Here is a 26,619-nt window from a genome sequence, read left to right as displayed (position 1 = left end):
AGATAGAAAAATGAAGATAAAAGACAGGGACTTACTCTGAGGCCATCCAATAAAGCTTTGACAAATGTTAGATCAGAACAGGGGTTGCTAACCTCCTTGGCTTGGGGTTACACTCACTCGTGGCCAGCTCTCTAGGTGTGACCACCCAACATTCATTCTCTCTTATATGCCCACAGAGGTAGCTTACCGTATTTTTCGCCCTATAGGACGCACTTTTCCCCCTCCAAAAATGAAGGGGAAATGTGTGTGCATCCTATGGGGCGAATACAGGCTTTCGCTGAAGCCTGGTGAGCGAGAGGGGTCGGTGCGCACCGACCCCTCTCACTCTCCAGGCTTCAGGAAGCTCTGTGCAACCCTCGGGAGCCTGGCGCGAAGCCACGCCAGGCTCCGGAGGGTTGCGCAGAGCTGCCTGCGCTCCCGGGCTTCCCGCAGCTCTGCGCAATCCTCGGGAGCCCGGCACCAAGCCACGCCAGGCTCCCAAAGGTTGCGCAGAGCTACCTGCATTCCGAAGCCTCGGGCGCGCTGAAGAGCGCGCCCAGGCTTCGCGCAGCTCTCCGCAAGCCTGGGGAGACCGGCGCAGCTCCCTAGGCTTGCGGATAGCAGGCTGTTCTCGGGGCTGGGGTCGGGGGAAGCTCGGGCTTCCCCCACGCCAGCCCCATGCCTGGGGGGGAAATAATTTTCCCCCCTTTATTTCTTCCCCCAAAAAACTAGGTGCGTCCTATAGGACGGTGCGTCCTATGGGGCGAAAAATACGCTAATTATCACACCATCCCTTCTCATCAAATGATTATTCTGATGACCAGGAACAGGGTGATTTGTATCCTCGCCAGGGCACTGGACTCTCTCCACTCCAGTGCTGGCATCTTAGGAGTTCAGAGGAAATTGCTTTTCCACTCCTGGAACAGAATCTGTCTCCCAGGCCAAATACAAAACTAGTCATTGAAAGACATGGGTCTGACGCTTCCAACAATTTCAAGCCCAAGATAAGAGCTGCTACCACATAATAATCTTGCCAGTGGACAGGAAAGGAAAACAGCCAAATCTAAAGTAACATATGTAGTGCAATTGTTAAGATGGTGAGAAAAGTTGACAATTCACTGACTTTAGACAACTGCTTTATATATGAAAAACATTTTGAAGCAAAACAAATGAAGATATACTTTACCTGATTTGAACCCCTGAGTACATATGGTTATAGATATCATTGTCCTCCAGCACTCCATGTCCATTGTCATAGAAATAAACACCAACCTGGAGCATTAAAGAGACATTGGGAAATGGTAAATTAATTTTTTTATCATGGCAATTTAAAGCCATGATTTAAACTGGGAAGAAAAGAGGTTGATTAAATCAAGTATCTCACTAATACTACTTCATGTATTTCCTGGACAATAGTGTAAATTTGACTACTAGTAAAACAGATAAAATAGTTTTATTTACACTTTTATTTTTATAACCAGGCCTCACTCTGTATTGTTACTCTGTATACATTTTGCATGCTTTCCCTTTTTTTAACCTGTAGAGAGATTGTACTTAAAATATTCCTATACAGGGTCTTTCATAATTATGACCAGCATCCCATACATGAGACTTGGTAAAGTTAAATATGGGAATATAGGAACCATCGCACTGGGATTTTTCTTTTCTTTTCTTGTTCCCAGCGTTGCTCCTTTCTGCTTATTGAGCAAACAAGAACCGTTTATTTTCATCAGGTAAAAATGAAATGCCTGTGTTTGGGAGGCATAGTGTAAATATTCATATCTGAGAAATGATCAAACTGGTTTTTCAATTAGAAAGAAAATCCTCATTCAACATGAATCTAATACAGACACCAATTCAGTTTAGATTGTGAATAACTGCAGAGCTAACATGCTTACATCCACATTACTTAACAGTGGCTTAAGAGAATACTGGGTTGTATTGTTATATCTATTCATATACTGCTGAATGCCAAAATGGTTTCTAAACCGTTTACAAAACAAAAATAACCTACTGCACAACACTGTTAAAATACAGAATTGAAAATACACCACATTTAAAATACACAAACAATGCCATTAAACAAAATAAATGTCCATGATTGAAATATGCAATGAAACAACCCCAAACAGCTGCATCTTCCGGAGCCAGAATGCCAACACAGATGGGGCCAGCCACATTTCAGCAGAGTGTGCACTCCATAACACTGCGGCCACCTGTGAAATAGCCCCCTCTGCGTCACCACAAGCCAATCACCAGGGTGCGTCAAGAATAGGAGGATTCCACACCTGTTGAATTTAATGTCCTTTCTGGGCAATGGAGGGGAAGCCAGCCTTTCTGGGTGACCTGGTTCAGAGTCTTTAAAGGTTTTATATCTAAGTAACAAGAGCTTAAAACTTGCTCAGTGGCTAATAGGCAGACAGGGCAAAGTCCCTTAGCACTGGCATGGTATGTACCTGGTAAGCAGTCCCACTCACCAGGTGGGCTGCAGCATCCTGCATCAGCTGCAGCCTCCACACCAGTTGTAAGAGAAGCTCCACACAGGGCATGACAGGAGTATAAATGTTAGGCTACCAGTTCATGAGTCACAGAGGCCAAGCTATCTATGTCTAGGAAAGGGCACAGTTGACATAGGTGTTCTTCACAATGGAGGCTGATGCAGAAGGTTCCAAGAGGCCTTCTAAACAGTGTGCCTGTTCTTTCAGAGGGAGTGCAAATATATCTAGAGCAGGTTAAGCCCCAATACTTGGACCTGGGAATCACTCACTCACAGTGTCTTTGTCTAATATCCAATTAAGTAAAACTCAAGACAAAAGTCCACCAAAACGAATGGACTTGACTAACTCAAGAACATTTATTTCAATGAGTCTGCTCTAAGTAGGACTTAAGTGGATGCAACCAATAGTATTTTCACTTTTTAAGAAACCATGCAATTTGGAATGCAAAAAATCCAAATGTTATTTCTTTAAATTTCACATTAAAAAAAAAAAAAAATCCAGCCATCTGGTAAAGAGTTTGAAATCAGTATTACTGCCAACCACATAGTAAGGTGGGACGTACCTGTTTACCACTATGTATTCTATTTCTTCTCAGCACTGGCGTGCTTCCTGTTGTCACCCAGACTCCAGCCAAGGTATTACTGTAAACTTCGTTTTCTTCAATCACACCTTGGCCTTTTTCATGCTGAAAGCAAAACAAAAACTGGTAAACAAAAGCAGGACCTGCAAAAAAAAGGTTTATTTTTAAATGTTCCTACCTCCTTTGTCAGCTGCAGCCCTGTTCCTTCAACTCTCTTTGTAGCCAGCTAATTTTTCTTTTCCAACTGTAACTCACCATCCGGTGGTTACTGAGCATGCTTAGTCCTCACTGAGGTGTTTGGGGATCACCCCTTAATTTTTTTAAAAGGTTTTTTTTTTTTTTTAACTTTTGCAATCCTCAAAGGTGGTTTGCATGCTAAGCATGCAGATATTTACCACTAGTTCCTTAACGACATGTTTTTGCCTACAATCTCGGCAGCACTCTGCATCTTAGTTAACTATTAGAAAGAGTGAATCTGCTTCAATGCTTTAATTTATCAAGATCACAGTTAGCCAATGTTGGGAAATATGAATGTAAGAACCACCCTGCTGGATCAGACCGAAAGCCCATCTGGTCCAGGATCCTGTTCTCACAGAAGCCAGCACTAGATGCTAGGTGAAGCCTGCAAGCAGGTCCCAAGTGCAACACTCTCTCCTCATCAGCACCTCCCAGCAACTGATATAGAGGCATATTGCCTCTGACAGTGGAGGTAGAATATAGCCTTACCCTCCATAAATTTTTAAAACCCTCTTTTAAATGCTTTCATATATAGCATAAGAAAGAAAAGTGTAATATCAACAATCTAACTTATGCAGGTTGACAATCAGGCCCTAACCTCAATTTGTGGCCTAATCATGACTTCTTTATTTTGGTGAGACTTAAAGTGTCCCAGTAACACAAGACAAGTTTTCAAATGTTTAGGGGTTAAAGATGCCAAACTGCCAACACTTTCAAGCAAACATTTTTTTTAAAAAACCCTACCAGATTAATATGTTTAACAAGCTTTCCCTTCCAGGTTCTTTCCCCAACCACATGTTTACATTCCACATTTTGAATGCCTGAAAAGGGCTCCAGCGAAAATATTTCTGAGTTCACATCAAAACCACACAGAGATGCTCACCACATAAATACCGCCATGTTGGCCATCATGAATCTTGTTGTGTCGAACAATGGGACAACTGTTAGTCCGAATCTGTATCCCCGCTAATGCATTTCCTGTTAAAAGAGGTTAAGAATGAATAAAAATGTGGCACAAGGACACAAGGAGTATCAAATGCAGCAAAGCAAATATTCATTTTTTTACCATATATGTCATTTCCTTCAATAAGGCCTCTTCCATCACCAAATATGTAGACTCCACCTTGATTCCCATTGAAAATTGCATTACCCCTAAGGTGCAAACGCCAGAGAAAACAGAAGTTGTCAAGCACCACATAATCTAAATGTACATACGCTGTACAGTATACACAGAACTGTGACTTCTAAATGGAAGACTAATTCATTTTTATTACACATAACACTGTTCTTCACTCTAACAGCTTAGAATGGTTTCTATGACGTTCCCAGGTAGTCCCCATCTAGAAAGCTTACGGGGCTGGACTTGCATGATAGCTTAGAAATCAGATGATCCTCAAATATCAGTGGCAACACACACTACAATGCCATCCATGTTTCCTTTGATGAGCCTCTGATATTTCCTCCGAATGCAGGACTTGCATTTGGTGCCTTCTAAATTTGATTCCAAATGCAGGACCTGCTGAATAGGGTCAGAACTCTCAAGTGGAGCCAATCCCTAGCAAAAAATAAGACTTGAATTCTTCTTTTGGCTGAAATCTTTGGTAGCCACAGCTTGAATTCAAGCTGGGGCTACAGAAGAAGAATCCAGAGCGCACTTAAAGAGTGCACTACTGATTCTTCAATTGAAGTTGAATTACCTGATGTCATATGATACCAGGTGACTGACAGGTGGTGACGCTACCCATTTGTCAAAAATGGACCACAGAGGGTGGGCCAGTCCCCACTTCTGTCCAAGGGCTTGAGAATCTAGGCCAAAATAAAGACAGGTACCTTATTGTTGGGTCACTGTTTGAAGTAATCCATACACCTGCAAAATTGTTTGCATAGATCTTATTTTCTATAAATTGTCCTCTTCCTTTTTCATGAACATAGATTCCTCCAGTTTGACCATGGTGGATTTCACAACGAACTACCGTAGGGTTGGCATAAGCTTTCACTTCAAAACCTGCTATTCTATTTCTATGTATGTTGCAGCTTTCAAAATAACCCTGAAAACAAGGAAGAAAATGGGGAGTGGTAAGGAAATATAATTGGTTGGGTGTCTTTCCTCCCGCTCCCAGCTACCTGACATTATAATAAAGATGGTACTGCGCAAAAATACATTTAGACTGTTCTATTATTTCTTTAAAACTGCAAGTGCTCATCTTGGCTTACAGAGTAATTTTTAAGAGTCAGGACTACATGCTCCATCTGAACAACTGTAAAAGCACTTCAAGTATTGCACTAGAAAACAGGCCTATTTCTTCGGTTGCAGAGTTGGACATAATACTAGCACATTGTTTAAGTGTAACATAACCACAAACTATGATTTAGCACAGACTTTTCCAACCTCATGTCCCCAGTTGTTGTTTTTTGTAGTACCCACCATGCCTGACCGTTGGCCATGTCAGCTGCGAACAGTGTGAGTTATATGGCTCACATGCTACCCTGTCTGTAACAACTATGGGATAAGAAGGTTTTAGACTGAAGTTGTGTGCTTTTCAAACCCTACACTGTGGTTAATCTTCCCTATAGTTACCGTATTTTTCGCTCTAAGACGCACCAGACCACAAGATGCACCTAGTTTTTGGAGGAGGAAAACAAGAAAAAAAATATTCTGAATCTCAGAAGCCAGTACAGCAAGAGGGATCGCTGCGCAGTGAAAGCAGCAATCCCTCTTGCTGTTCTGGCTTCTGGGATAGCTGCGCAGCCTGCATTCACTCCATAAGACGCACACACATTTCCCCTTACTTTTTAGGAGGGAAAAAGTGAGTCTTACAGAGCAAAAAATACGGTAATAAAAGCAAGCCAGTTTAATGAGCTGTGGCTTTAGATTGCCTTATTTCTACTAGCCATAGATTAACCAGAGAATCATAGAATTGTAGTTGGAAGGAGGATCACCTGAAGATCCTCTAGTCCAACCCCCTGCAATGCAGGAATATGCAGCTGCCCCATATGAGGACCAAACCTGCAGCCTTGGTGTTATCAGAATCACGCTCTAACCAGCTGAGCTATCCAGGTGTCTCTGGTCTTAGACCACACAGCAATAGGAGGTTAATCTAAAATGGAAGTGAAAGCTTTTGAATTATTGTGGTTGGTTTGAAGCAGGAGGGGGCGTTAAGACTCACCAAGGCTCATCCTCATAATCCGAAACTATGGCTGAGTGTTAAATCTGAACCAACCTAGAGTCTTGTAGAATTGTCAATGCCAAGGCCACATTCTCACATTAAAGTTCAATGTTACAAAGTCAACACCTGGTGATTTTGCCACATTGATGCCTCATGGCAAACATCTTCTTTCATATGGGGCAATTGCCATTGTGCACAGATCCGAGGCGGAGCTTTCTAAAACCTGTTTGTACAGGAAAGTGGCTGCTGAGTAACGACAATGCTGTAGTGACACATAAGAAGTCTTTTTGGCTCTGGTGGCAAAAAAAAAAAAAGCTGTAAATTGTAAGGGGAATTCAGAGGACTAAATTGAAACTCAGTTAGTGTAGCCATGGTGGTTCCTCTGTTATCGCCTCTGTGTTATATTTTATACTGTTTGTGATTGTATGGATTTGTCATGGCCTTTGGCTAGTAAAATAAACTTTAACAAAACTAAAAAAAAAATAATATGTCAAGTATATCCTGTAAATGTAAATCAGCCCTAACAAGTACTAACGCAAACACTGGAAAACAATAATTTCAGAACAAAGCAGCGGGTGAAGGGCAAGCTGAAAATAAAACATCAAGAATCTCTGCGTAATTGGAATTCTGTTCCCAGTTTTTGAAATATGTTGTGGAAAGGAGCTGAATGTAATGCACCAACCAAAGATTGAGGGAGGTCTCCAAAGAAAAATGATCTTGTGATTATCATTGTTGAAGATGTATGAAGAGACAAGTGATGGATAGAAAACACTTTTCCATATCAATCCTACACCTAACCTCCAAATCCAATTATAAAACCTAGCCTGTGGGGCGGGAATGTCAGAATTTCAGTGGCCTGCTTTTGAGGAGGTATTGTCCTTCTGCTTTAATACTTTAATTTTTTGGTACCTATTGTGCCAAGCGGCTGACATACTTGAAGCAGCTGAAACACCCATTCTAAACCCTGGTTTAAAAAGGAACGGTAGCCAGCACTTGTGAAGATGTAGCACTTCGCCAAAGATTATGCTAATAAGGCAATGGAGGCAGTCATTCACATGGGTGAGGGAACCTGCTGCACATTCCCAGCCTTCTAACCAGGCATTACTTCTGCTCTGGGTCTCAATACTCTCCAATGTACATTATTTACTTGAGGGCCATGCAAAAGAGAAACCATCAACACTGGAAACAGGTGGACAAAAACAATTTGCTTTAACACTCACAAAAACTCACTTTCCCCACAGAAATATGCACACCCCACCCACCCCATAAGCTCCCCTCAAAAGGAAAAGTATACATTACCATGCCGTGGTCAAATGTGAAAACACCAACATCGCGCCCATGGTGAATATGATTCCTTCTAATAATAGGGTTTCCGTGGTTTTTGACCCAAATCCCAGCTAATGCATTATTGGAGATCTCATTGTCCTCATATATTCCCTAAAATATCAGAAAATAGTGTAAATTGAAGATGGATCAGGCAATTTTATTTTTGCAAGGTGGAAAAAAATGGGAGGGGGGATGGGAAAGGGTGTTCACCTGTGCGTGATCTGTAATGTAGAGACCAACATTTTCACAATCACTGATGTTGCAATGCTTGATAGTGGGACAAGCTCCTTGACCACTAACACAGACTGCAGAACCAACTGAAGAGGAAACAACGTTTACATTTTAAAATTGGAATTAGATTTGCCTTCATAAGAGACCTACAACTTGCATCATCCACTAAAAATAATAAAAGAAAATGAAGTAACTTGGAAATACTGAATGAACTTGGCTAGCTAGCTTCTTGCCAATTATCTTGGCTTAACCTTTCAGGATAAACTAGACAGTAGGGGCATGAAATGGTTTCAGATGAATCCTGAGCCAAAGCAGAGGGCTTAGGATGGGTTGTGTGGCCAGTGCGTGCCCTTGCCCCAAGCCAGCTAATTCATTACCTCGCTTGCTCACAGATACACCATGTGAGCAGACCCACAGAGAAACAGGGAGTTGGGAGGGGGCTGAGTTTGCACCATCCTGATCCTTGCCTGGTTTGCTCTTCAAGTTAGCGAGAGTGTGTGTGTGTGTGTGTGTGTGTGTGTGTGTGAGAGAGAGAGAGAGCGAGAGAGAGAGCATTACAACAGCTGTTTGACCTGTGTATCATCTAGCTGCAGGTATGAGTGTCTGTGCAGATGCAGGTGTGGTCTAGGGACTGTGGAGTTCTTCCTTAATGGAAGAACAGGGGGAGAGGCAGGGGGAGGAGAGTAGCTAGGAGATTTAATGTCTACTTCTGATGGTGTGGGACATGTGTAGTACTGGGTCTTAGTTTACTATTCTGTGGTCCAATCCCCTAGCTGCATATTGGGTGAATGGTGGTGGGTTAATGATTCTGGGAGGGCAGGTAGAAGGGAGTGGTCGAGATGCCTCCCAATTCCAGCAGTGAAGGGCAGGAGAAGCCACGGCTGGATTGCTGATCACCATCCGGGACAGATGCCTAGTTGTTTGGTCTCCAGCCCTTGTGCATCTTGTACACCTGTTACTTCATGACAGTTTTAACAGAGAAATTACTAACCTGTACAAGTACTTCGAATAATACAATGGTCTATTATTGGGCTGCAGTTGACTGTAATCTCTAAGCAGTGGTGGGCATTGTGATGTTGTGCAGATTTATCATCAGGGTTAAACTGAAAGTAAATACAATAACACTCGTTACAAGCCATCCATTTCTTTCAACTCAAGTAATTTCAACTTAAGTGCTTGCTCCCATGTTTCTTACCCGGATTGTCATATAACCAACGTAAGCATCCTCAGATCCCTCCATGAAGACAAAGGTTGAATCTCTTGTGTTTTCTATAATGACCTTATCTGCCACTTTCCCAGGTGCTGGCGGGGGAAACAATAATAAAGCTGAAGGTTGAAAATGCACAGCATATTTCCAATACAACCTACAATTACGTTCTTCCAGCAATAAGCTTTATACTTCCATTGTGACTCAGGATAACAGCTCTGGCTCTTTAAGTACAGACAGTCAGTCTCAGATTCATTCAGTAGGTTCATTTTACAAGAAATAGAAGGATCTTTCTGTTAAGTTTTATCGAAGTCCAATTCTCAACAGACCAACTCCCAGGTTTTAGATGGAAACATTTCTTCAGTTAAAAGCTAATAGAATTAATAAAGTGTCAACTGTGATTTCTAGAATAATCATTATGTATTTGCTGAAGAATCTGCTTTAATGTTATACTTTAAATTAGACTCATAGAATTATGGAGTGGGAAGGGACCTTGGTGAGAGCACCAAATCCTGACCGCTAAACCAGGGGCCGGCTGCTTAAGGCCCATGGGCCACAAGCAGCCCACGGGGGTGGTTTAACTGGCCCACAAATCGAGCCACCCACTTGGCGAGTCCCCGCGTGCTGCAGTAAACTGGAATAGCACGGCGCAGGGACTTGCTTCCGCAGTGCCGGAAATTGCATCTGCGCATGCGCAGATGCCAGAAATCGTGGGAACGCGCGCTTACAATCCAGCCCTCAGAGGGATCTCCGCTGGAGTGAACCGGTCCAGGCGAGGTAAACCATGCCGACCCCTGCACTAGACCATCAGGGATGTGCAGAGAAGGGACCTTGGTGGTCATCTAGTCCAATCCCTGCTCAATGCAGAATACTACTAAAGCATCCCTCACAGACAACAGATCCCTGTTTCTATTTTTAACTATGAAGCTAAAACATTAGCTTTATTGAATAAATTGCAAGACATTTAATGGCTCTTTATTTCTCCAAAACCTTTTTACACACTTCTTCACTACTTTTTTTAAAGGCAGTTTACAACAAATGAACACCAACATTTACTAGTATCCAAATTAGTATAAACCAATATACAGTCGTACCGAGGTTGCTGAACGCCTCGGAACTCGTACATTTTGTCTCCCAAATGATCAAAAACCAGAAGTGAGTGTTCCTGATTTCAAATGATTTTCGGATGCCGAATGTTTGGCGTGGCTTCCGATTGGCTGCAGTCAAATGGACTTCCGGAATGCATTCTGTTCTAGAACCAAGGTACGACTGTATTGAGTTGGTTGAAGAAGTCAGGTGTTTTTTCAAGAACACGTGTGCTATTCTTAAGAAGCCAGCAGGGGGAGCAGAAAGCCACAATCCAACATTCTCATTTTGATGGCGGAAGTGCAAGTTTGCAACTTAAGTATCAGTCAGAATGAAAGGACCTACAAGCTAGATTCAGTATAGAAAATATTTATTTCACGCAGCTTTAGAATTTCTCCTCTTAATACTTGTAAGCAAAGTGGTAATAGTCAATCCAAACAAGATGTAAATACTGTTGATTGCCCCAGATGAATGGTATCCAATTTGTTTTGGAGGGGGCTGAAATTCCCCCAAGGGATCAGATTCGTAGACCAATTGTGCTCTTGCAGCCAGTATTGTTGCTGAAAGGGTATGTGGTCTCAAAGCACCTCGCAACATCTTAGGCTGACCTACCAACTGCATCTCGTAACAACTTGCCTGGCTTACTATGACTGCACTGCTTCTGAACATGGTCCAGAAAGTTCAGATTATCAGACACAGAGCAGCAAAGCTGGTCAATATGCTCATCTTACACAACTACTTCATCGTTTGCACTGGCTTCCAGTTCATTTCTGGGCCAAATACAAAGTTATGGGGTTACCTCTGCTCACAAATACCCTGCATAGACCCTAAGAAAGAACATCTTCAGAGGCCCTTGTTGAAGTGTCCCTGCTGATCAAGACAAGGCACATGGCTAGCAAAGAGAACTTTTCAGTGGAAGCTCACCCGACACCTAACAGTGTAGTCTTTTTGGTGTGCGGTGAAGACATTTTTATTTCGCTAGGCACCGTTTGAATGATTTTAGACCTTGAGCCCTACTAGCTTTATTCTGACATTGTTTTAATCAGCGATCGATTTTCTATTCATGTTACGATTATTTTTATTTTATGCATAGCTGTCAACTTTTCCCTTTTCTTGCAAGGAATCCTATTCGGAATAAGGGAATTTCCCTTTAAAAAAGGGGAACGTTGACAGCTATGTTTTATGGTTTAAAAATATTGTGCACACTTTCTAGAAAAATGCTGCAAATAAATAAAGCAGAACAAGCAAACTACTTTAAATAGCTGGTTAAAAGGGAATAGGCAAACACACCACACAGACACCAACTAATAGGAAAAAAGAAATCAAATACCATAGTTCTCTCTCAAGGAAGGAGCTCTTTAACTGACAAGCTGAGAGAGAAGTGAGCAAAGATACCTGCCATTCTCCACCTACCCCTTATTTCTGGGCAGCATGGTTGGGCTCCAGATTTGTGGAAAATCCCAGCCTTGCTGCCACAGTAGTTGGTTCCTGTACGCCTGCTGTCATCTAACTGAAAGAGTATTTTCTTTTGATTAACATTGTTTGTCTGCAAGTAATCGCTCTAGTAATTATATATCTTTCTACAGCATTAGACACACACCTTATGTATCATCACCACAGACAGAAGAACAAACACATTCATTAGCTGTAGATTGGCATTCATTCTGTTTGGGCGATTGTTCTGTAGTTTGTGACCTTTACCTAAGCAGAAACAAGTCAGCTGCACGATTCAGGGCTGAGAGCGAGTTTCCGCCATGATCTTTGGGGCTAAACAAGTTGGGGCTAACCTGCTGGGAGCCAGAAGGGCCCTGACTGGCTCCATAAAGGACTGTTGCTGCTGCTGCTTGATAGAGAGGGCTCCTTTTTAAAATGTTTTATTTTTTATGTCCTTTTAAATTGAATCCCCCCCCCCCAATTTGGTTGTGTACCTTTTGATGTGTTTTATTTATTGTTTATGACTTTTGTTATGTTGGTGATTACGTAAATCTTGTCATCTTGTAAGCCGCCTTGAGCATTGTTCTAACTATGGAAAGGCAGCATACAAATAAAATGATGATGATGAAGAAGAACTACAGCATGACATAAAGGAAGTCCCATAAGTTGATACGCAAAGTGATAGGCTGTATAATAATAATAATAATAATAATAATAATAATAATAATAATAATAATTTATTATTTAAACCCTGCCCATCTGGCTGGGTTTCCCCAGCCACTCTGGGGGGCTTCCAAGAAAATATTAAAATACCATAGTCTATTAAACATTAAAAGCCTCCCTAAACAGGGCTGCCTTCAGATGTCTTCTAAAAGTCTGGTAGTTGTTTTTCTCTTCGACATCTGGTGGGAGGGCATTCCACAGGGCGGATGCCACTACCGAGAAGGCCCTCTGCCTGGTTCCCTGTAACTTGCCTTCTCACAGCGAGGGAACCACCAGAAGGCCCTCGGCACTGGACCTCAAGTGTCCTGGCAGAATGATGGGGGTGGAGACGCTCCTTCAGGTATACTGGGCCAAGGCCGTTTAGGGCTTTAAAGGTCAGCACCAACACTTTGAATTGTGCTCGGAAACGTACTGGGAGCCAATGTAGGTCTTTCAAGACCGGTGTTATGTGGTCTCGGTGGCCGCTCCCAGTCCACAAGTCTAGGTGCCGCATTCTGGATTAGTTGTAGTTTCCAGGTCACCTTCAAAGGTAGCCCCACATAGAGCACATTGCAGTAGTCCAAGCGGGAGATAACTAGAGCATGCATCACTCTGGCGAGACAGTCTGCAGGCAGATAGGGTCTCAGCCTGCGTACCAGATGGAGCTGATACAGATGCCCTGGGCATAGAATTTACCTGTGCCTCCATGGACAGCTTTGAATCCAAAATGACTCCTGGGCTGCGCACCTGGTCCTTCAGGGCCACAGTTATCCCATTCAGGACCAGGGAGATCTAATACAGATCTTGGGAGATTATATCTTTTTATTCGGGCAGTAGGTAATTTGAAGATGCTCTTCCCCTCCCTCCAAAAAATCCAATAAAAAGTGCTCTGTGAAACAATGGAGTACAATGGAGTCACATCATCCATGCTTCCTTTTTTCCCCCTGCTATCCAGAAACATTCAAGAGAGAACAGAACTTTATCTACTGATACTGGGATGCCTTTCAAATTAAATACCTGCACCAATCATGGTGATTGGAGATTCAATGTATATCCACTCGTCCGTGTATATGCCAGAATGAACAAAGATAAGTCCATCAAAGTGAGCTTCTTGAACCCCACCTAATGCATCTTCAATTGTGTCATAATACTAGAAGAAAACAAGAAGTAGTTGTAAGACAAATAGCCACAGGAAAGGCATGTCAATATTCACTTGAAGTGATTCAGAAAAACTTACCAACATGTTTTCTCTTCCTTTATATCTTGCTGGGTTACTGTAGAAATGTTCAGCAAATCCTGGCTTTACATGAGCTCCTTTATACTGAAAATGGAGGGGGAAAGCATTTTGAGGTAAGCCTACAATGAAGCACGACCTATGGGTTACATTTTAAAAGAGAGACAGACAGCACACACAAGTGTAGCATTGCAAAGCTCCTCAAAAGAGTTCAGAGCACTGATATTAACCATGCTCAGTAGGTGGATCTGGAGTCCAAGATCTGTCGCTTGCTTCAGGTACAACTGAAAAAGCTGTACTTTTGCCAACAGAAGGGAAACTGAATCTTATTGAGGACTTTGCCTTCCAATCAAAACTGTAACCCTGAGCTAAGTTATTTTCCTCAGTTTCTACACCTCATTCCAGAAGATGACAAACGTCCAAGAACTACATTGCTAAAAAGCAGGATGGGGCATACACAACACAGCAAAAATGTAGATCCACCATGTTTTGTAGATTACAAGATTGCAGCAATCTTGGCACATCCTCATTTTCCTTCAGATACTTTGTTGTACTTGATTCAACACTCATCTCCTCATTCAGTGATTTAAATGACTTCTGTCCCTGAAATTATGCTTTCTGGTCTTGATTGTAATTATAGACAAACTTAGTTACAGTCTGTATTCTGTCTCACCTTCCCACAATGACTCTGGACAGTGGTGACAGTGTTCTACACTAAGTCTGAATCACTCATGGTACTAAGTCAGACTTCACAACAAGTCAACCTTTTGCTTGTTTCATCCACAGTACAGTTGCACCACGAGTGCCCCAGAAACTTTTGACCAGCATGCAATTCATTTACATAAAACCATAGTTTGTTTTTAAACTATGTTTACTATGACATGAGAATCAGGCCAATGCCTCGTTCATGAAGAGAAATCTTGCTAAAGACAGTTGCACTGCTGAAGCATGAGGAGTCTTATGGCAGAAGAAAAAAAAAGTGGAAGAACAAGGGAAGATGAATTTGTATGGGAGAATTAAGGTCAGATTAGAATGAGGAAGTATAGTTGGCACCGAGAGCTGGGGAACCTTAAATGTAAATCATTTGAGGTGCTGATTTTTAAGCTGAGACTGAACTGAGATCTCAGTGAAGACACTCTAACTGAAGTGGGAAAAGATTCCGAAAAAAAGGAGAAGTCCAAATGCTCACCAGGCCATAAGGAGGAAAAGGGGGAATTACCACATATCTCCCCCCCACCCCCTTCAGCATTTGAAACATTCTAAAACAACATGAAATACAATGAGGAAGCTTTTAAAAAGGCATTCATACCAGTTGCTGAAAGCTTTCCTTCCAGGGATTTGGGTGTTCGTACTCTTCTGGATTTATCTGATAAAATTTACCAGGTTCAGGGTGCATCATTGGACGTGTATATTCAAATACTTCCATGTAGAGTCGTTTCCTAAACAAATACACCCAGAATACAGAAGTGTGAATTGACTTTAACAGAACAAAGGTATAAACCGGATGGATCAAAAATTACGTTAAAAAAATTGGAAACTTGAAAGTGGCACTTCCAGCAATGTTCAAGCTGTCTATTTCCCATTGAACACAGCAGACAAGCAAAGAGAGTTGCCTATTTTAAACAAGTTTGGGAATTATCACTTAAGATAAAAACATAGTAATTAAGAGTAACAATGTTTCCAGATGTGCACTGTTATTTGGGTAAGTGTCTAGGTGTGAGCAAAGTTTTAAACATGCACTTAACAGCTAGAAGGATTTTGCTGAACAACGTCAAATTTAGCACCATTTCTCACTCTTTGCGACTTTTTAACAGGAATAACAACATCCTTATATAAAAACGAACGATGTGCTCCATCTGGCATTCTTAAATGTATCCAGAGATACTTGACCAAGCCATGTACTAGGGATGGGGCATCAGTGGCCCTCCAGATATAGTTTGACTCCAACTCCCATCAGCTTCAGCCAACATGGTCCATGGCTAAGGAAGATGGGAGCTGTAGTCCAGCAACATCTGGAGTGCCATAAGTTCCCCATCGCTACCATATATTAAGCACACATATAATGGTCTATGAAGGAGTGCGTTCTGCAAGAATAAATGCCTAGGCATGCTCCTTAGCTGCTATTTGGAAACTACCCGACTCCCACAATCAAGGTCTGAACAGCAGCCCCAACCGCACACCTTGGCATTCTATCCCACATGTGGCCTGGCTTGCTATGTGCTGGAATTCCTTAAGCTTGTAAGACTGGTGCCTTTCTTACCATTTTAGGTACAAGGTGAAATCTGTCTTATTACCCCAGGCTTTTAGAGGCCTCTGATCTACGTTTTAATCTGCTCACCATTTTTGTGTTTTGTTTTAATGGCCCCTGGTTTGTCAATTTTATCTTTATCCTGCCTGTTGCTGTTTTTATTATGCTGCTTTATTCAATTCTTAGTTACCTTGAACCATTCATAAATTGGAGGGTGTAAATCCTAAGACAAGTGTTTCTTTGATGAGATAAGCAGGCTTTGACTGTTGGGTGGGAGGTGTCCCATTTTTAGACTTTTCTATTCATCAACACGTCTCCATCAGTAAAGTCCAAATGCTAAAGAGATTGATGTATTTTAAATTTACTTGAACAAGCATGCCTGATTCTAGAGCTTTTAGAGGGAAGAAGTTGGCAAGGAGTTGCATGGTAGCGGTAAGAAACGTAAAGCATTTTATATGGCTGGTATTATTTACAAGGCTTGGAGCATAATTGGGGGTACTGAAAAACCTGAGCCAAGCAAAACAAACAAGCAAAAATCCACTTTGTGAATGGGAACATATGGCAAACAACAACTGCATATTTTTAAGTATATTTCAACAATTATGCAGGCACAAATCAATTGTGCCACCTGCAAGCAAGAGAAGACTTGCCTCCATTATGGGCCAAGTGAATTTCACCTGCTATTCTTCAACGGGTGAAGGGCAAGACCAAGGCTGATCAAGGGCAGGGGGCAGGGAATATCACCTTTATAATCCTGGCACCAGAGGGACACCACACTATTTCTGTTCCTGATGCCAGGCTTGAACTGTAACTTTTATTACATCTTTTGTAAGATGCTTTGAGAGCCTCTTCAGACTTTAATGTAGGATGTAAAGTATTCTAAATAAACAATTTTTTTTGTAAGATGGCAGATTGCAAGAAGAACCCTATATAACCAGAATGCAAACAGGAGGCACGAGCTACAGAAAAATAATAGTGCAACTTCAGGTGAGCGCAATAGAAATGTAATTCAAGTACCTGCTTTCATTCAAAATAATTAGAAAACATATTCATGAATTCAATTTTTCTATTGTGTATGGCATATATAACATACTTCAGGATAATCAAAAATACCTTTTCACTTACCACAAAATTGGATCATTAGCCAGCTCACTGAAGCGCTTACATACACAAGCTGCTCTACAAAGATCTTGCTCCAGCAAGTATGAGAAGATTTTCAGAACCACTTCATCGGGCAACTTCTCTTGAAGATATTGTTCTGCAGGTGCTGCTATTAAATATAAAACATGAATAACATGACTGATGTTCACAACCTGTCTGGGGGATTTCCACCAAAATAGATCATGGACTTTCTGTCTCTCAAAAATCAAGTGAATTACCTGAAACAGATTTACTTAGGCAGAGGTTTGACAAAAATCAATGTTATTCAAGTTTTCCATTTAAATACAGTGGTGCCTCGCAAGATGAAATTAATTTGTTCTGCAAGTTTTTCCCTCTTGCGAGGCATTTGTCTTGCGAGGCACCACTGTATACACATTTCATTTTCTAAAGAAAGTTAGATTTGCAAGCTTTAATCAGCAATAAAAGTCTAACAGCACATTTCTATCCTCTCATTACTGCAACTGGATAAAGATGTGCCAGAACATATCACTGCTATAGTAAGATTAACACTTGTATGGAGATATACTGCAGAATGCTATACTAACATATACAGGCAATGAATGATAAGCGTCTGACACATGACCGCTACATCACGTATCACAACGACCTGTAAGTGGCTGGCAAAGGGGGCAGAACAGGGCAGAACGGGGTGGAGCGGGCTTGTGTGCACTCAGCCAACGCATGTGGGGATCAGAAACATAACTCCCATGCAAACTGGTCATTGCCTGTACCTATGTCAGTGGAACACTGCTGCCGCAAGAGGCAAAAATAAGAAGCAGGATGAACGTGAAAATTTAAGAAGAGTCTGCTGGATCAGGTCAGTGGTCCAGCATCCTGTTCTCACAGTGGTCAATCATATGGCTATGGCTATGGGAAACCTGCCTAGTAGGACTCTCCCCTCCTGCAGTTTCCAGCAAATGGTATCAGTGGCTAGGAGCCACTGATAGCCCTTTCCTCCACAAATGTTGAATCCTCTTTTAAAGCCATCCTAGTTAGCTGCCATCAATGTTTCCTGTGTTAAGTGAATTCCACAGTTTAACTATGGGCTGTGCGGAAAAGTTTTTTGTTTGTCCTAAACCCTCCAATACTCAGCTTCATTGGATGCCCCTGTTTGGCATCTGTCCATCTTGGGAAGCAATGGGAGAGTGTACCTTTGGGGGTGACGTTCACACTTTATTTTAAGGATGGCTTCATTTCCTGACTTTGGATTAACATTTCCCCAGTAAAAAAACAAAACTGATTTAACTTTATGTACGCTGTACTGAGTCCAATTACAGATGCAAATTAGAATTCACGTTAGCTTTTCTACCCCTCAGTTCACTCCCTCTCAACATCTGCAAACAGGTCAAGAGACTGGGCTAGAAAGCAATGAGGATATGCTGTGATGTCTAGGCTGATATTTAGTGAGCCAAGATGAATGTAAAAAACTTAGCATGGGTCAAATCTGACCATTTTGCCTATTCAATTTTAAATATGTATGTGCAAAAGATTCAGAAACTACAAAGATGCAGAATGGAAGTGAAAGGGCAGTAGTGTGTATTTTGGCCTTACAATCTAGCTCAGGTTTCCTCAAACGTGGCCCTCCAGATGTTTTTGGCCTACAACTCCCATGATCCCTAGCTAGTGGTCAGGGATTATGGGAATTGTAGTCTCAAAACATCTGGATGGCCAAGTTTGAGGAAGCCTGCTCTAGTTACTCCCTGAAGTCTAGGATGAAGTCTCTCAACTGTGATCTCTCCCTCTTTTTTAAAAAAAGAATACATGTTAGCCTTCACAGTGGGATGTTTCCTGTCTCCATAGCAACTGAAGGTAGACAGGTTCTACAGCTTGAAGGATAGACTAAAGAACTATTCCTTATGAAGAACGTCACTTTTTTCTAACTACATATATTTACACGTAAACTCAAGGAAACGGAGTTTAAAAGAACTTATATAGATACAAGTAGGACCTATTGTTCCTATTATTTAATGAAAAGAATATGCTTTGCAGGAGGATTGCAAATTCTAATCATCACCATCCTAGTTAGCAATATGCTTTCAGGGAGTTCTTGGCATGGCTGTCAGGAATACACAATATTATGTACTTCTGAGGGTGGGAAAGAAAATCACAAATATGGCAAGAATTTGGTTATTCATAGAAGTACTCATTACAGGAGTGTGATTGAGATATAACTTTTAATAATTTACCTCCACTGTAGAATTCCACTTAATTTTTCAAATGCCATTTATTTTAGCTGAACACTAACTAATTCACACGTGTAGGAAAAGAATATCACTGTGTCCCTCTGCTATACTTGCAGCAGCAACCATCAGATCAGTGTTAGAAACTGAGATATGAAAGCTAGAAGCTAAATGGCACCTTAGACCCACCCCCCTAATATTCTTAAGAGAGTCTCTTCTCCAGTCTTCAGAGAGTGGCTGGAAGTGGGGAAACAGAAAAAGATCCTCCTTTCCTTCCACTCTGCAGACAAGCCCTGGATTCTCCCCATACACCTTCCCTTCATATAAATATATCTTTTTGGCACCACAATTAACATGTATTACAGGCCTAGACAACTGATGGCAGAGACACCTTGAGTGTCCAGTTCACAAACAAATTTTGGAGTGGGATCATTGAAGGCCACTGAAGCCTTCAGTGACCCCAATCCAAAATTTGTTTCGCTTTTAAGCATCACTGTGAGAGTCTGAGGTAGTTAACACTTTAACAAGCACTACTTAAACCATCGTAACTAACTGGCTAGTATATTTCAAATTAAAAGCACATCATACATTAAACAAGACAACTAAAACCTAAATAAAACATGTAGAGCTTAAAAGAATACAAAGAAAGTTTTCAGGTCCCCAATCCATGCAGAAACCCCATTGAACTCGGTTGGGATTTAATTCCAAGTAACAGGCAGATCCAGATCAGGGTTGAAAGCAACCATTTTTTCCTAAATGAAGCCCAAATAGCTTCTTTTGTGCTTATATATTGCATTATAGTTTGAATTTCTTAACATTGTAAAGCACAGTGCATTACAGTTGCTAAACAGACAGAAAAATCATTAAGTGGTCCACCAAGATGTGCAGCGGTTTTCAAATAGACTCTGGGTGGGAAGCTCTCCTTCCATATCCCACATTTGTGAAATTCCACCAAAGGTTTAAACTCTCCTTACCCAGCCCCTTATTGGAGCCTCCCCTTCTGCACTGAAGATGAGAGAGAAACGCAAAAACAAACAGGCTATCACACTGCATGCTCTCTCTCTCTGCAAGCAGTCACCGGATTTCTCCTCTTTTTCTTCTCCTCTCCTCTCCTCTCCATTGCAGTGTCCCTGACATTTTCAGAATTTGCTCCAGGAGCAGACAAGCCCATTCCTCCAGCAGTTTCAAGGAGGACTGACAGAGATGGGAGGGAGTGTTTCACAACTCACTTGAGGAAAGAGCCAGGCAAGGCAGTGTGAACTTTGCTCTCTGTCCGTTTTCAGTGGATGAGATGATGGTGGGAACGGGATGGAGGGAAAAGATAGCTGTATTCCTAGCCTAAGGGCAGCCAATCTGAGGGAAACGCTGCCTTTCTGCAAGGCCAGCTGAGAGGCAGCACCTAATAGCTTGCCGGATGCTGCAGCGATCTCTTGGAACTCTAGTGGGAAGGAATTTCTCCTCCCACACCCTCAGTGCCAGTTTTAATCTTAAATCTTAGGCGCAGTACTGCACTCAGAAACTGCTAGCACTAACGAAATTTCCTGTCACAAAACGTGCCTAGAACAAAGGGAGTTTCAAACGTTGCTTTAGATGTTCTGCAAGACTTATCCTTTCCCCAGGCTTTCTCTGACCAGCAAGGCCAGGTCCTGTTTTATATGCCAGAATCCCCCGAATCCCTGTTTTATTTGTTTTTATATGCCTTTATGCTGCTGTTTTATTGGATTTAGGTTGTGTTTTATTTTAAAAAAAAACATATATATTGTACACAGCTTACAGATTTTTAAATATTAAGCTGTTTATAAATGCTTTCAAATAAATAAAGATTATTACCACCTCAGATTGCAGAGGGAGTATCATGTTTGGTCACTCTGCTACATAAATCAACTCACTCACTACAAGTCAAAAGTAAGTATGTCAAGGCAGTGGCCGGACTAAAACATTTCACCTCAACACACTCGTTTTCCATGTGTAAGGATTTTCCTCACAAAGGAGTTCCCTGACAACCTGCAGTGTCAAACAGCACAGTTCACATTTATTTTAGTGTGACAGCCGCCTGAACTCAGGCCTCTTTCCTAACCCTGAGTTACATACTGAGTCAAGCTATGTAGTTTCACTTCCAAAACTAAGGCCAGCTGTGGGCAGATGGACATGGCTCGGGGAAAAACTGTCTTGCAGGTCAAATCAGGACCCCTGCCAGATCAAATAAGGCTACTGAGCCTGATATCCTATAGTTTATAAAGGTTTGCTGTTACACTCTCTGTTAGAGACAACTAAAGCAATTAAATATCATCAAACCTCTTAGCATAATCCAAAAGGTTTCTGATCATCCAAACAGGGACAAAGTTATTTGTGAAGGTGCAGTTGAATACAGTAACTGATCAAAGGACCATAGGTAAAATCACACATGCCAGCAACACTTGCAGAGGGACACCATGTAAAATAATGACTGAATGTCTGAGCAAAGATAGAAGAGCCGGAAAGCTCAGTCAGATGGGTGGGGTATAAATAATAAAATAATTAATTATTATCATCATCATCATCATCACCATCATCATTGTCTTTAAGGAACAAAATATAATGGTCATAACACAAATCTTGTATATTTCATTCATTCATTCATTCATTCATTCATTCATTCATTGCTTTTATAGTCCACCTTGAGCGCCTCAGAGAGAAATACAGCTCATATTGGAAGGGGTAATCTCTGAGTCACACAGTACAGGCTGTGGAAGGTTTTACAAGTCACCAGCCCCTTGAACCTTGTCCACCTACCCAGAAGTGTGCAGGCAGGAAAAGTAGCTACACAAAGACACCACTTTTAATGGTGTGTAGAAATGGGACTACCATTTTCCTATCTAGTTCAAAGTCATTGTTAGGTTTCTCCTGCCTACAGCTGGTGCCTCCCCTGATCTAGCCCCAGGTGTCAATTAAAAACCCCTCTCCTCTTCTGCAAGGTGAAATGGAAATAAGCCTGTACATACATCCGTACACCCACTGCCTACTCAAGTAGCACAACAACATGATGTATTCTTCATGGAAACCATTTCTGAGAAAAATCTTTTTGAGACCATAAAAATTCACTTAAACAAACAAAAAAAGACATTACCTGACAAATCCTGTGATTTTCCAGATACTCTAGCACGTTTTGCTCGATGACCAAAGTTCTCTGTAGCTGAAGTAGAGGCACCCTGAAAAGTTTTAGAAAAGTAAAATTAGATTACACAAAGTTCTTCTAATGCATATTGCACATGGTCAATCCTTACTCCTATCCGCTTGTGCTAACCCCACATAAAGAATCCTCCACGGCCACCACTGGCCTTCTCCCCATGAACTGTATTGTGCCTGTTGTGCTAGGCAATTACTTCAGAAGGGAAAGCATGATTATTAATTTTTAAATACCTCCATACTGCTCTTTGTAGGGCAAGCTGTTCTTTTAGGTAAAAGAGTTTTTCTGCGAAGTTGGTATGGACTATTTTGTGCACCAGGACCAGATTCTTCTGCAACCATATCTGCAGGTACATCATCATCTATCAAGAAACAAAAAAAGAAAAAACTGTTACAAGATTGCAACTGACACACACACAATTTCATTCAAGTCACATCAAGCCAAAAAGGCACAGTGAAAACTTTATATACATCTTGGTGAAATGTGCTATATAATTACATTGCTATATATTATTTTGTTGTCAGGATCATTTTTAATTTTCCCAAATTCTTATGTAAGTATGCTTTACACATTAACTGTGAAATGGTTCTCATAAATACAATGAAGATCATTTAGTAAAAAAAAGCAATCTCCAGAATTTATAAGTACTACATACTAGACTTGCCTTTTCCATCAAACTCAAGGTAATTGTGCAACATAAAAACACAAACCTTCCCCCCATGCTGTCTTTAAAATACTGACAGCAATATTTTGCAGCAAGTGCAGCAAAAGTCAAGAATAGCGACAAGATAGAGCCACTCTAATATATTGTACACAGTATGTGTTGCCAACATGGCACCTGCAGCTGCCATGGCACCCATGAGGACTGCCCCTGGTGTCAGTGAATTCTCTAAGCTCCCACCGTCTCATTTTCCCATTCTCTGTGAAGATAGTTACCGTTCCCCCCTTGAAAAGAACATACAGTGGTGCCTCGCAAGACGAAATTAATCCGTTCCGCGAGTCTCTTCGTCTTGCGGTTTTTCCGTCTTGCGAAGCACGGCTATTAACGGCTTAGCGGCTATTAGCGGCTTAGCGGCTTTAAGAAAAAGGAAACAAACTCGCAAGAACTCGCAAGACGTTTCGTCTTGCGAAGCAAGCCCATAGGGAAATTCGTCTTGCGGAACGACTCAAAAAACGGAAAACCCTTTCGTCTAGCGAGTTTTTCGTCTTGCGAGGCACCACTGTAATACTGAAGGAGTAAGCTGGAGCACTGATACTCTCCTGCACTTCGTCCAGATCTATGTCATTTTCAGAATTCAGATCAGCAGCTAAAAAGAAAGAGCAACTAAGAAGGAAAAGGGGGGGTGATATGGAAGGAGGAAAACAGATTGGCTAAGAGGGAGAAATTAGGGTGGGACAGGATCAGTGAAATGGAGAGGGATAATGGACTGTGATAGAGAAGGGAGGTGCACACACAGTTGGATCCAGTTCCAAGTGGATTGTCTTGAAACTGAATCATTTATTCACAGAATCCCCACCCTATAAACCCCATCAAATCACAGTTCCCACCTAAGTCCACTGAACTGACCATAAAATCATGATCTGGTACATTCCACAGTTGCTATGGAACAAAAGCATGGATGAAGGAAGGATATTTATGGACCTTTCTAGTTTTTATCACCATAAAATTATGGGTAATCTTTGTGTCCATGATGTGTTCTGTGAATTGTCAGTGGTTTTGTTGTCATTCTGTGTAGAAATTATGAAAATCCATGAAGATGTGTGTGCCAGGACAACATTTTTGTATTACTGGCAAGGACTGAAATCTAGGGTTGTGGTTTTTTACTGTGCCATCCGCCACTGTAAATTTTAAATTGATGGGGTTTTTTGGGAACCCCATGTAAAGTAATGCTAATTCAAATAATCCATTTTAATTCTACTGGATCAGAACTTTACCTAGACTTCCTAGAAAAGTGAAGCATGCATGTGTGAGAGAGAGGGCTCTTTGTTGGATGGGTGGGAGAGAGATTGATGAGGCGGGGGGGGGGGAGCAAACAGAGGACAATGCCCACAGACCTCCCCCCCAAAAAAATTTCAAGTGTTCCTACGGGCCCAAAAAAGTTGCTGACCCCTCCACTACTGAGCTGGCAAGCATGCAGGAGAACAAATCTTTATTGCTCACATCCACATGTGCTACAAGTCCCTGGTGTCTTTCGACATTTGTGGGGAACATACTACAATTTACTGCTTCTTCCTTAAAATTAAATAAGATTAATTTAAAGATAATAGGCCTTCTAGCTATTTGCACGACATACCTTCTCCCAAGAAAAGAATGAAAATGCGGGAAACAATTAACTTTTCTTGACGGTGAGATAAAGGTATCTACAGTTAGTTGCTATACTAAAGATCAATAGCTCTAGAATAGGTACAAATCTCTGAAAAAAACAACATAGCATTTGACTTAAAATTAGCAAGCTTCCCAACTGAAATGCTTTATCTAACAATCTTTCTATATTGAATTTCAGTACCTATTCTTTCGAGTACAAGTTTCATATGTGTACTCTTTTCTTAAAATCATAAAAACTATGAATCTATTTGTGCAGCAAGCTAATCATAATAAAATTAATACCTAATGAAGCTTTAACAGTCATTTATGCATCTTAAATGACTGAACAATATATTACTTTTCAGTAGTTATACCTGTTCTTCATGGCCTATTAAATCATCTAGGTTATCAATTATCAAGCTCTACACCCTTGTTCAATCTCCCACATACATTTACTTAGCAGCAAATGCATGTGTGTCACTAAATGCATGGCAGAACAACAGCCAATCTCAATGCCCACGTAGTGATTTAATTTTCCAGACGTGTTATCTGCATTCATATTTTGCATTAGATATATTATGTAAATATAATGCATTTCATAAGTACATATAAGAACTCTAGTATATTATGACTAAGTCCTTTGAGAAGGGGCCTGAACATTACACTAATGTACAGAAGGTAACAGAAGACTCACAGTCCAGGCAAGCACACAATCAACATTTCCAGCACTCTCCACTCCAGGACTGGGATGTGTGTAGGTGGGAAAATATCTCTGCTATCCTGAACTCATGTTTATCTATTTCTCTTAACAAGAACCAGTGCTGAAAAGAGCCAAGCTTCTAATTCTGAACTTTGAAGCTCAAAATCATGGAGTTCATAAAATAGAAGGTTTAAGTAAACTATAAAAAGCTTCTTAATTGTATGTATTTTCAAGCATTCATCAAATTTATTGTATTTAGCAAAGACAACAGAGGAATCCAGGGCAAATGAGAAGCAAGGATTTGGTGGGCTTGTCACCGCACTGGAGGATAAATATGCTTGGCATAATCCCAGATAACCCATGAAGATGGTCTGAAATCTGCAACATTTGGAAATACTTTTCTACCATCAAGCCCTAAGAGCGGGTCTTCTTTAGCAGTAACAAGCTAAATGTAGTAGCAATGCTATCATCACTAAAATTACTACCTTTGAATCTTTGTGAATTGGCATTAAGAATATTATTTTAAAACACTGTTTATTTTTAAAATGAAGCATTTCACATCATTTGAAAGAGAATATATTTATTAAGAGGTCTGTCACTTTCCCTCATAATTGCCCAATTTCCCTGCTATTTTTAAAGTTCTTTCTCACAAGTTAGCCTGGGGGAGAAATAGGGCATTCACATATCTATGTATGCTATAATAAACTTCCATTACATCATCCAGAACTGGCCATTGTACAAAGCCAGAAAATACTTTGGTGGAATGGGAAGGGTGGAGCAAGAGAGGATTCTTCTCTGTTAAGTTTTTCCAGATTCAGCAGAGGCATAACATGAAACACAGGCTAGCCAGAGTTCGCATTTAAAATCTGCTGTAAACCAGAGAGGAAAGGATTTGGGAGAAGACAGGCACTATGTCTAGACTAGAGCTAGGGGACCAGCTGAACACAGGATTCCCAATCCTGCAGGGTTGCCTGTAACATGAAAAGCAGAGGCTGGAATACATTTGCAAGGATGTATCTCTCATTGCTATTTTCCCTTTGAAATCTCTCATTTGGCTCCTTTCACCTATTAGCTGCAGAGAAAGGGTTGCAGAAGAAAACCAAAAGGCAGGAGAAGCAGCTAATACTACCTCCACAGTTCCCTACAGAAAATGTTCTGCTACACTGGAAGTTACCAGG

General features: G+C 41.2%; 1 protein-coding gene across 2 annotated transcripts in view; it reads right to left on the bottom strand.

Annotated features, from left to right (window-relative positions):
* Positions 1–26,619, bottom strand: part of FBXO11 (F-box protein 11) — a 67,800-nt gene that overhangs the window by 6,556 nt on the left and 34,625 nt on the right. Inside the window, exons 2-16 of one of the 2 annotated variants that reach the window (XM_028725020.2) lie at positions 22,670–22,797; positions 22,377–22,458; positions 17,055–17,199; positions 14,991–15,120; positions 13,685–13,768; positions 13,465–13,597; positions 9,214–9,320; positions 9,010–9,121; positions 7,998–8,104; positions 7,761–7,898; positions 5,125–5,342; positions 4,361–4,446; positions 4,178–4,272; positions 3,040–3,162; positions 1,166–1,251 (exon numbers count right to left, since the gene is read on the bottom strand). In XM_028725020.2, the coding sequence (XP_028580853.1) occupies positions 1,166–1,251; positions 3,040–3,162; positions 4,178–4,272; positions 4,361–4,446; positions 5,125–5,342; positions 7,761–7,898; positions 7,998–8,104; positions 9,010–9,121; positions 9,214–9,320; positions 13,465–13,597; positions 13,685–13,768; positions 14,991–15,120; positions 17,055–17,199; positions 22,377–22,458; positions 22,670–22,777 (1,754 nt within the window). In that variant the 5' untranslated portion in view covers positions 22,778–22,797. The remainder of the gene's footprint in view (positions 1–1,165; positions 1,252–3,039; positions 3,163–4,177; positions 4,273–4,360; positions 4,447–5,124; positions 5,343–7,760; positions 7,899–7,997; positions 8,105–9,009; positions 9,122–9,213; positions 9,321–13,464; positions 13,598–13,684; positions 13,769–14,990; positions 15,121–17,054; positions 17,200–22,376; positions 22,459–22,669; positions 22,798–26,619) is intronic. The other variant, XM_077926715.1, reaches the window with a different exon arrangement.

Source organism: Podarcis muralis, chromosome 3 (genome assembly GCF_964188315.1).
Source record: "Podarcis muralis chromosome 3, rPodMur119.hap1.1, whole genome shotgun sequence".
In the NCBI taxonomy this organism is placed as follows: domain Eukaryota; kingdom Metazoa; phylum Chordata; class Lepidosauria; order Squamata; family Lacertidae; genus Podarcis; species Podarcis muralis.
Note: the sequence above shows the minus strand (reverse complement) of the source record. Positions and strands in the feature narration are given on the sequence as shown.